General features: G+C 57.9%; 1 protein-coding gene across 1 annotated transcript in view; it reads right to left on the bottom strand.

Moving 5' to 3' along the window:
• Nucleotides 1-1543: 1543 nt before the first annotated feature.
• Nucleotides 1544-11285, bottom strand: part of LOC116667981 (epididymis-specific alpha-mannosidase-like) — a gene marked incomplete at its 5' end in the record, with an annotated part of 32626 nt that continues 22884 nt past the window's right edge. Inside the window, 7 exons of the mRNA XM_032494174.1 lie at nucleotides 1544-1740; nucleotides 2907-3027; nucleotides 4543-4655; nucleotides 6239-6376; nucleotides 8957-9149; nucleotides 9227-9337; nucleotides 10493-10745. Coding sequence (XP_032350065.1) covers nucleotides 1643-1740; nucleotides 2907-3027; nucleotides 4543-4655; nucleotides 6239-6376; nucleotides 8957-9149; nucleotides 9227-9337; nucleotides 10493-10745 — 1027 coding nt within the window. The remainder of the gene's footprint in view (nucleotides 1741-2906; nucleotides 3028-4542; nucleotides 4656-6238; nucleotides 6377-8956; nucleotides 9150-9226; nucleotides 9338-10492; nucleotides 10746-11285) is intronic.

The raw sequence follows: 11285 nt of genomic DNA, 5'->3' as shown, positions 1-11285 counted from the left end.
CCCGCGGCCCCGCACGGCCGGCGCGGGGCTGCGCCGAGGGGCGCGTGCCGGCGCCCCCCTGCAGCGCGCACGCCCCAGACGCGCCGCGGGCCTTCGAGGCGCCACGCTCCTGCCCTCTGCCGGCTGCCGGCGTCACCCCGGACGCGCCCCGGTCACCTGCTCCCGGCCGTCGGCGGAATTCCTCTGAGACGGAGTTCGTCCTCGCCGCGAGCGCGGTTGGCCTTTCCGCAGCCACAGCCCGGCCTGCCCGACACGGCAGCCGGGCCCCGGGCACCCCCGGCGGCGAAGGCCTCCGCCCCTGCGGCCCGGCTCCCCGCGCCCCGTGTCCCCGGTCGCCCGCCTGGCCTCTCCCATCTGCACGCCCAGGACCTTCCCTGCCCGCAGCTCCAGAGCAGCTCCCACTGGCCGGACCAGAGAAGGACTCTGCTGTCCGGTGGTCACAGCCACCCTCTCCCAGGAGGTCGAGTCCTTCCAAGTCTGTCCTTCCCTCAGGACATCCCTCAGCCCTGGGGACCATACGACCTCCTTGCATCTCATAGTTGACTCTCCCAGAATATTTGCCACTGAGATGTAATCACACACCATCAAACTCATACTTTCCAAGTACACAGTTCAGCGGGTTTTGGTGCATTCACAAAACCGTGCCACCCTCAGCACTATCTAATTCTCCAACAATCACACACCCCGCAAAGACACCCCAGACCTGCCAGGAGTCACACCTGTTCTGTCCTCCCCCGGCCCCCGGGAACTAGGACTCTATTTTCAACCTGCGTGGATTTGCCTCTTCTGGACACTTCATGGAAATGGAATGGCACAGCATGTGGCCCTTTCGTGTCTGGCTTCCTTCACTTATATATGTTTGTAGTGGCCTTTGTTCTTTTTTATGGCTGAGTAATATTCCCACTGTGTAGATATGGCATGTTTTGTGTATTTAGGTATCTGATGGACACTTGAGTTGTGTCCACCTTTGATGAATGTGAAGAATGTGCCTGTGAACGTGCAGTAATATTTCCTGGAGAGTATATATTCCCAGTCCTTTGGACGTACATCTGGGAGTGGAACATACACATTTCTTGTTGTTAATAATTCTTATAAATGGTGTCCCATTTCATGTGCTATGCGGTTTCCTTTCATCTCCTGGTGGCCTGAGCTAGGAGGGTGGCAGGTGTCCCCTGGGGCAGGGGAGGAGTCTGGGGTGGACAGCTCCCTCCCCCGTCCAGTGGGCACAGCCACACCCTTCAGGGGTGTCATCAGCCTGGGATGAGCCTGTGAAGGCCCCCTGCACGCAGCAGGGCCACAGTCATCACTGGTGACCTTGGTGAGACCCGGCGAAGCCTGCAGGCAGATGCATTTTGGTAACCCTGTATTTCCTCTGCCTCTGGGAGAACCTCCCGTCTTTGACTTTGGGAAATGAACAAGGAACGTGAGCCTGTGTGAAGCTCTCACACATGAGAGGAGAGGAGAGGGAGGGCTGGCTCTGGGGGGCAGGGGAAGAAACAGGTCCTCAATGCAATGTTTATTGAAGAGATCAGAACACCCCAGTTCCATCCATGTCCTGCCGTAGGCCTGCCAGATGGGCAGTGACCCCTCACCCCTCCACGCTGCGTCCTCTGCATCCTGAGGCCACACATCCGCCAAGGGCTCACTGCTTTTGAAAATGAATGAAGAAGGTCCGGATTTCCTTCGGGTGGATGGTGATGGTGGGGCTTCCGGGGGTTGGCGAAGGGTGGCTGGAGCCTCCTGGGGGAGCAGAGGTGGTCTGTCCAGCACCGTCCTTGGAGCCACCTGCTTCCCCAGGTCACCTCCTCCCTGCACCCCCCTCACAACACCACCCCTGCCCACATTCTTGCGGCTCCCATGGTGATCAGGGCCGTCGGCTGCCCCCTCCTGACAGGGCTGCACTGCCAGCGGGCTGCTTTCATTTCTGCCCTCTGCAGAGCGCCCTGCCACGGGGAAGGTGGATCCAGCTGGTCCTGCCCTACTTGGCCTCATATCCCCTGGGGTGTGGCACTCAATGCCTGAGAGCATTCTCACTGAGGCCATGGCGGGGGGTGGGGGGACCTGCCCTTTATCTCACTGGGCTCTGCTGAAGTCACATCCTGGACTTCAGGCTTCACCCTTGGGATAAAGACTGTTCATCCATCAATGTAGCCATCACCATCCGTCCTTCCATCCATCCAGTCATCAAGCCAGCATCCACTCAACCACACATCTAGTATACGTATTCCTTCCTATCTCCCTCCCTCCCTTCCTTCCACCCGTGCTTCCTTCCTTTTCTCTCAATCATCCGTTTTCCCATCCACCCATCTATCCCAAATTGACTAAGTGTCTACCTATGTGCCCAGACCATGCTGTGTGCAGTACACAAAAGGTGATATGGGTCAGAGCAAACTCAGCGGGAACAGAGAGCAGAGGAGGCACCTGACCCAGCCCTGGACCTCGGGGAGCTCGACTAGAAGCTGGCCAGGATGAAGGGGACAACGCTGTCCAGGCAGAGGGAGCGGCACAGGCACAGACTGGGAGGCAAGAAGCAGCCAGTGGTTTTCAAGGGGTAACTGTGGGGTGTGCAGTGTGAGCTCAGCATGGCAGGTGCCCCCTGGGGATGTGCTGGTAAGTTTGGGGCTCACCCAAGGCACGGGCAGGGGTATGGTCTTGGAGACACACACACACACACACACACCCCACCTGTGTGGACTCCTGGCAGGTGGAGGCTGACCTGAAGCCTTCCTTAACCTGATGTGGTGCATTCAGGAAGGCTGAGACTCAGAGCAGGAGGGCAGCCTGTTCAAGGTCACATGGGTCTTAAGGAGCAGAGTGGGATCTGAGCCAAGCCTGTCCAGTTCCTGATCCTGGCTGAAGGGCGGGCTGGGAATCCCGGGTGGAGCCTGAACCAGGGGCTCCCAAACCTCTGCGGAGGGGACGATCCTGGGTCCTCCACGTCCAGCGGTGCAGCGTGCTCACGTCCCAGGTCCCAGTGAGCGAGCGCTCCTCCACCGCCAGCACGGAGCCCAGCCCCCGCAGCACGGACTGTGGGACGGGAGCACAGGGAGGGGTGAGCTACCCGAGGCCCCAGCTCTGAGCAGAGAACAAAACAGAAGCAAGGGCGGGCGCACCGTGGCCCAGGGCACAGCATCTCCTGCACTTCGTTCCTGAAGCACATCTCCAGGGACAGGATGGGCAGCCCCATTTTACAGAAGAGGGAACTGAGGCCGGGGAGTAGCGTGCGTCCCCATGTGCCCAGCTGGATGAGCAGGCCCAGGGGACGGCAGGAACCTGACCTTCCCCCAACATCGGTCCCTCCTCCCAGCGTTGCTCAGCTGGCGCCCTGCATGGACCCAGGATGGAGCCAGTCCTGGTTTCCATCCCCTCTTCCCCAGTAAGCACTGACCCAGCCCCCCGTGCAGAGGGGAGGGGGGCCGCCATTCTGGCCACTGTAAGGAAAGGACAGTCTGCGGACCGGAGGGCTGGGATTGTCTGCAGGAGCTTCCCTGTGCTGGTGGGAGGAGAAGGCACGGAGGGCGAGGCTCTGTGTGCTGCTCCCATCCCCCCTTCTGCCTTTACATCTGCTTCTGTGACCAAGTGGTGACAACAGAAGAAATAAAGCCAGTGCACGGATGAAGGCCAGGTGGGAAGATGAAGGTCACCTGGGCAGCAGGTCCGTGACGACAGAGGGAAGGACCCTGGGGAGGAAAGAGGCCGTCCACCCGCCTGCATGGAGGCGAGAGCTGTGAAAGGGGGCGATGGGAAGGCGTCGCAACGGCAGCTCCGGGTGGGTTACTGGGGTCCTTCCAGAGTCCGTGGAGGACACAGGTACCAATGGGGCCAGAGCCACAACACAGAGATTTACAGAAATTCTCTGTGAGCAGGAGATGAGTAACGAGCCCACAGCCCCACAGAGAAGCAAACTGGGGAGAAAGCAGGCATCTCCTCACAGCTTCTGAGGAAAGAAGGCGGTCAGTCCGGGCAGCAGGCGCCTCACCTGTTAGTGGGGGTCAGAGGGGAGTGAGGACGGAGGTCGGGGTCCGGGGACACAAATCCACCAGCCTCCTAGGTGTGAGGCCCCTGTGTGCACGTGAGCACCCCAGGGCCTCTCAGCAGCCCTGCAGGCAGAGACTCCGCCCTCCCCATTCAGAGGTGGGGAGTCTTAGGCCCAGAGCCCAGGGGGCCCGCGCTGCTCAGCAGAGTCTCCTTGACCCACACCCTGGACTCTGTGACTGATCACCATCTAGGAAGTCTGTGTGAAAATCTACTGTGTTTTCTGATCACACAAGTAACATCTGTGTTGTGTAAAAAGATTTACCACAAGAATAAATGTGAAACAACCAAAATGCAGGCATGTTGTCAAAACTGACAGCCCAGAAGTCCTCAAAGAAGGAGGGGGGCGCCCCCCTGTCCCCCGGAGACTGACCCTCCCTCCTTTGTGCCCAGGGGCATCCGAGTCAGGACGGTCGCACTTGGGTTTGTCTCCCTGTGTGCATCTGCTGGGGGGCAGGGGGCTGATTCAGTGACCTGAGGGCGGGACGCAAGGTGGGGGCAGGTTACCTGCAGGTTCACCGTCACAGGCTGAGACAGGACCGGGTGCTCCCCCACCTCATACAGGTGGTGGAGCCGCAGCAGGACACGGCGGAGGTCAGCCTTGGCCTTTCGTGGATGGCCTTAGGGACACAGGAAGGTGGCAGTGAGGACCCCTGTCTGTGCCTGGTACCTTACACACTCACCTCAACTTCACATCTTCAACCGCCCTGGGAGGCAGCTGACATGGCCCCCACTTGACAGACAAGGATTCGAGGCTCAGAGAGGGGCAGACACTTGCTCAAGGCCACACAGCTGCTGAGCAACAGAAGGAGGGAGGGAGGATTCCAGCCCAGGTCCAGCTGACTGTAGTGCCTCCCACCACCCACACAGGGGCCAATTCTGACGTTTGGAAAGTCTTGGTCCTCATTCAGCTTTGTGGCCATCACTGAGCCTGTCCTCAATCTTCCAGTTCTCTGGAATATTGTATTTCGTTCTCTGTGAAGGGTGGAGTGGCCACATAACTCTGAGGCCAACACAGTGTGAGCAGAGGTGATGCCTCATGTCCCACGGAAGCTTTTTCCTGCCTCAGTGACTGAGGAAGCTTGTGTTACAACACAGCCTCCACCTGCCAGGTCCCTGGTGACCAGGTGAGAAGGGCGTTCCTGCTGATGCCCAGTGGACACGTGGCGTGGGGGTGAAATGATGGTTCTAGTAGGACAGCGAGAGTTCGGAATTTTGTTACTGAAGCAAAAAACTTTGTAAAATCTCTTCCCTATGTTCTTAGTGCTGTGGTTAAGAACTGACGATGATGACGCCGGTGATAACGATGAAGACAAGGAGAAGGACGGTGCTGATGACACGATGAAGGTGACGGTGATGACGGTAGCCTGCGTCATAAGGTGGTTACTAGCATATGAGGACCAGGGGAGCCTCACTGCATCTTTGGATGCAGCTGTCGCTCGGTCCCTCACTCACTTCTGTCCGGAAGGAAGCACTGGTCCAGCCCAGCCCCCTTTTCCTCTTCTTTGGTAGAAGCTGCGTCCAGTGCAAGTGTTCTCAGTGGGCTTGGCATCGCACACAGGTAGGTAGGGAAGGCTCTGTTATTGCAGGAGAGGCCCTCTGCCCCTCGTCTTCTGTGACAGGCCGGGGGAGTGGGGATGTTATAAGTCCGTGTTAGGCAGCCACATGGCTGTAGGTTGCAGCCACTGTTTCTAATACCCAGAGTACCAGATACAAAGGTAATATTTGGTCTCTGCCTCTTCCTTTTCCCCTTTTTCCTAGTTCTGCACACACTTACTTTGGGGTGTGCCAGCCCTGGGTGGGTCTCTGGGAACAGGATAGTGGCTGAGGCACAATCAGCCCTGCTAGGGAGGTGCTCAGGTGTATAGTGGCAGATCAGGTGCCGCAGGGGCTTCGGCAATATAACAAGTTGGTTCCTGGCAGGTGTTTCTTCCCCCAGGGAGCCCTCCTTGAGGCCCTGCTGGGGGCTTCCCTCTGCACACTGTCACTGCTGTCTGGATGGCATCCAGGTCCACCTTGTCCCAGGCGTCCTGAGTGACCTGCCTCTCTGTGGGCCTCGTTCTCCCCATTGGCAGATAAGAGAACCAGGGTATATAGAGTCTGGACAGCTCTGAGGAGAGCTCCTTTGTCTGGTGATGGGCTTGGGGGTCTGGTTGATATGGGGAGAGTGGAGTGAATCTGGACACATGAACACCTGCCTCACCTTTCCGGAGATTCCACAGGTGCTCTGTGTGGTTGGAGCTGTAGTTCCAGCCGGGGATGCTGAGGGTCTGCAGGTGGAGACTTGGGGGCAGAGTCACAGCCTCTTGCTGCTGGGGGCCTGGGCCATCCTGGGCAGTCTCTGCAAGGCAGATGGATGACAAGGGGAGGGCTGAGACCAAACTCCTCCTTCTGGCATTCAGAGTTCTCTAAGTCCCCCATTCCAGCCAGTCTCCCAGCCCTCCCACCTGTAGCCCACACCCCAGTCAGCCTCAAGCATCTGCTGGTGCAAATGCCCTAAACAGCCTTGGCTCTCTCGTCCACTCATTTCAAATTACAGATGGGGAAATTAAGACCCAGAGAGGGGACTGTTTCTTCCAGACCACACAGGAAGTCCATTTGGAGCCCTGTTTCTGTCCAGTGTTGGAAGCCATCTCCCCTTGCTGGTCATCCATCGGTGTCTCTGCTCAGAAGGACCTCAGCCCTCCTCCTCCTTCCAGGAAACGGTCTGTTCACCTCTGCGCTCCAGCTGGAGCTGCCATCTCCTCACAATACCCCAGGCTACAGTGATTGGTCCAGACCTGTGTCACGTGATCTCGCCAGGACCAATCAGAATCTTTCCCTGGACCTCTGCTCTTGAGACCCGAGTCTGAGTCTCAGTTCTTTTTGGGTGGAGGGGACACATGTGGCCCCAGAGCTGTTCACAGCCACGTCCCTCTAGGAGGAGGAGGAAGAAGGTCTGCAGACAGAGAGAAGCACAGGGGACGGAAGGAGGGAGAGGGGCCGCCGCATGGAGGGTCCAGCACCCGAGGCACAATTACATCCTCGCCCGTCTCTCGTTCTGTGGGCCTCAGAATAAAGGCTCCTTGTGGCTCAGCGTTGGTTTCTCTCATGTGCAACCAGAAGAGACCAGAGTGGGTCCTGTGGATGGAGCCGACCACAGGCTTGGAGCTTTCTCACCAGGGCAACATCCCCTCTGTGGGAAAGGCTCTCAGCTGCCAGGAAGGAAGCACTGACTGATCCAGGAGCAGCCCCCGACCCTGCTGGCCAGTCCCATCCCCTCTCCTGGGAATCTGCACCTGGGACCTGGAGGTGGCCGGGCAGGCAGCTCTTGGCAGTCCTGGGGGAGATGGACACCTGCTCTCAAGAGGCCCAGAGCTGCCCTGCCTCCCACCTGACAGGCCTCTTGTCCAGCTTCTCCTTCGACCCCATGAGCTTCCCCAGGCTCTGCCCGAGTGGCTGTCCTTCAGTTTCTTTACTGCCACACAAGAGAACATCACCTGATAGCCCTCAGAGCTGGTCCCTGATCTCCACCGGGTCTGAGGTCTCCAACTCCAGCAGACCTACACGGCACCAGGCCCTCCCTTCGGCACCGCTCCCTCTCCACCCTGAACCCGGACCTGGGTGAGCCTGTCTCCCCAACGGACAGCCCCCGAGAAACCTTCAGGAGAGGGCCTGGGCCTAATGCATATGCAACTTGCAGCATACAGCAGGCACTCCATCAATGGTGGGAAAACAAGACACCACAGCCCACCTGCTCCCTAATGCCCTGTAAGGACCGGCTCTACAACAGAAACAGTGAAAATCTTAAATCAAATCTTCATCAACACTTCTACGAGTAGAAACAGAATGCCGTTTAAGGATTACAGCCAAACCTTGGAAATACTGTGGGTTTGGGTTCAACCACCGCAATAAACCAAATGTCCCAATTAAGGCATCAATGGCTTTTGCATTTTCCAGTGCATGTGAAAATACAGTTACACTACACTGTCGTCTATTAAGTGTGGGATAGCAATGTATCTAACAGGAACAATGTTTAAAACTTAATTTCAAAAGTCTTCATTGCTAAAAATGTTACATTAACTGAACCTACAGCAAATTGCATATCTTTTGCAATTACAACATTAAGATCACTGATCCCAGATCCCCATAACAAATATAATACAATGAGATATTTGAAATATTGTGACACAGAGATGGGAACTGAGCAAATGTGGCTCGAGGAATGGTGCCAGTAGACTGCTCTATGCAACGTTGCCATAACCTCCAATTTGTCACACACACACACAAAGCAGTATCTTCAAAGCTCAATAAAGGGAAGAATATGAAGTAAGGTGCGCCTGTAGTGAGAATGAGGATCCCATATTTTACCTAAGTCTTTAAATTTTTAAGGCTTCTCCATAGCACCATCTTTAACAGAAATCATTGTTTAATGAATTTCATGGTCCACTGTGTCAGTAAATATACCACACTGGACGGATGTGCATCTATAGTAGTCGCAGTGCAAGAAATATAAAAACCTTGCAGATCAGAACATGGGTAAGAATCGCCCTCACCTGGTGACGGCATGCTTAATTTAGGTAAAACCAGTCTTTTAAATGCTGAGCCTCCGGACCCGAAGTAAGAGGTGGACTTGCATCATATTGATAAAGAGAAAGGGACGTCAGAGGGGAAACGGGAGGCGACGCAGGGAAAAGGTGTGTGGAGGGAGGAGCTGAGTCCCAGCTGTGCGCTGACTAGCATATGACCTTGAATGAGGCGCTGAGCCTCTCTGCACCTCAGTTTGCCCATATTTCAAATGAGGGGCTGGGATCAGAGGTCCCTGAGTCCCTTCCTGCCCCGAGGTAGCCCAGACCCCTGAGGGCGCAAGCCCGTCCCCACCCCCGGCCAGGCCGGCTCCCTCTGGGCCGAGACGACACGAGCACTGAGAGGACCCCCTTACCATTCAGCTCTCTCAGCAGCACCACGGGCCTGTGCCGCAGCGCCAGCCCACTCCTCTGGCGCAGGCCGGCGGTGAGTGTGCGGGGTCCCAGCAGCAGCCAGAGCACAGGGCGGACAACGGTGGTGTCGTTCAGTGTGAGGTTGTCCCACAAGGCCCAGTCGAAGTTGTTCCAGAGCCGCCGGTGGAGCATGACCTGCAGGGAAGAGCTGTGTGACAGGCCCCGCCTCGCCCCTGCCGCGCCCCCGGGGGTCCGGAGGGGCCTCCTCCTACCTCCACCTGCCCGCTCCTCTGGCTGGAGACGCCGTGGGCCCGCTCCGACAGCAGCACGAGCCGGCTGCCTCTGTCCTGGATGAAGGCCGCCTGGGCCATGGGGTAGTAATTCTGTGGACAGAAACACTGCCAGGCTGGCTGTAGGGGCCAAGGGCCTGGTAGGACACCTGGTCTGGATCACCTCTGGCCCCCGAGCCAGCCTCCCGCACAGGCACGGTGGCTGCTCAGTGTGGTGTTGGTGGCCAGGGTTTGGGGATCTGACGTTTTAGACTGACCGACTTGGATTGAAATTCAGCTCTTCTGCTTCTTGACCATATGAGATGGGGACTCAGATGCCTAAGCCTCAGTTTCCCGATCTGTAACATGGGGTCAAACCACCCCACACAACTCCTTCAGGGGGGAATGAAGGGGTGTGTGCCAGTCCAGGCTGAGATCAGCCCTCGGCCGCTGGTTGCGAGATAGAAAAGGGCCTGTGTCCGGGCTGGAACAGTGGTCGCAGAGCCCATGCTCTTTGCTCTGTTGGGGCAAGACGTCCTGGGCTGACGGCCTTGGTCTCTCTGGAGCCTCGGCCACAGTGGGTGAGAAGCAGCCAATAGAAATGACGGGGAATGAAACTCAAGGAAGGTAGAGCAGGGAGGGGCCACAACCCCCACACGGGGTCCCCTGGAAGGAGGAGGAGCTAACGCTGATTGAGGTATAAGAGGTGCCCCGCACAGCCCTGCGCCTGGATGTCCCAGCTGACCCCCAGATTTCTGAGGGGAGGTCACTTCCTTTCCCAGAAGAGCACAGAAGCCCAGGGAAGCCAGGTGACCTGCCCTTGGTCACTCTGCTGGATGCAAAGGGTCTGGGAGCTGAACTGATTTCGGAATTGAGGCTGTGTTTGCCATTTCACCAAGCGGCCTGGCAGTGGGTCTACTGAGAGGAGCCAGTGAGGGTCCAACCCCGCTCAGGCCTAGACAGGCATCATCTGCTTATCCCCAGAGTGACCCCCAGTGAGGCGCTCATCTGACAGAAGAGGACCCGAGGGGCACACAGGAGACCTCAGAGACTTCCCTCACACGCGGTGGCACCAGAGCTCGGGCACAGGTCTGAACAAGCCTGGGCCTCACCCACTAACGGCACATGTCGGGCAGCGGAGGTTCAGAGAGACGCTCTAGACTCCGCTGCTGACCGTGGGCGCTCACAGGGGTCCCTCCCGCCCGCTGCAGAAGCGCCATCGGCGCTGCGTCTGCGGGCCCTGTGCCCACGGGGCGCCGCAGGGCCTACCCGGGAGACACTGTTGTTCGCGTAGTTTCTGTAGGTCCTGCGCTGCATCTGGTAGCCGTTGTTGTCCGAGTAGAGAACCCGCTGAGTGTTCAGATCGGTGCTGGTCCTCAGGATGGCCTCGCGGTTCAGCTCCAAGGGGCCCACCCGGCACTCCTGCTCTATGCGGTGGCAGAGCAGCTCCCCGCCAGAGCCCTGAGGCCCGCGGGCCAGCCGGGTGTAGATGGCGTGTGTGTGGTCAGTGTCGTTCACCTGCCTGGAGGGGAAGCAGAGTGGGTGAGTCAAGCTCTGGCAGCTTCTGGACGGCCCTGCCTTTGGACAGGAAGGAAGGGGGAGGGCACGGCCATTCAAGGAGGAACAGCAGCCAACACCAGGAGAGCGGAAGATCCCGCTCCCAGCAGGCCCTGAGGCCCAGGATGGCAGGAGACCTGACTTCCAGGAGACTCGCGCTCACCACACGCCCACTGTAGCCCGTGAACGTGGTGAATGAGTCTCCCCACGGGCGCCAGGACACTTCTGAGGCTGACAATAAAAGGTCAAAAAGTGGGTGGTGGCTCAGCTACTGCGAATCCCAGCCTCTTCCCCAAAGTAGTTGGAAAAACCCTCCCATTTGTTAGCATATAAAGTTACTGAGCCCGTAAAAACTAGCAGCCCCGCACCCCGGGGCCGCTCGCGCTCCTGAGCGAGACGCCCGCACGCTGTCTGCGGAGTGTGAGTCCACTTCTGCTTTAAACTGAGCATCCAACCCCACGCCTCACAGCCTTTCCCTTGCCTTCTGAAATAGCCCGCATTCTGT

This window comes from Camelus ferus, chromosome 2 (assembly GCF_009834535.1).
Source record: "Camelus ferus isolate YT-003-E chromosome 2, BCGSAC_Cfer_1.0, whole genome shotgun sequence".
Classification (NCBI taxonomy): Eukaryota; Metazoa; Chordata; class Mammalia; order Artiodactyla; family Camelidae; genus Camelus; species Camelus ferus.
Note: the sequence above shows the minus strand (reverse complement) of the source record. Positions and strands in the feature narration are given on the sequence as shown.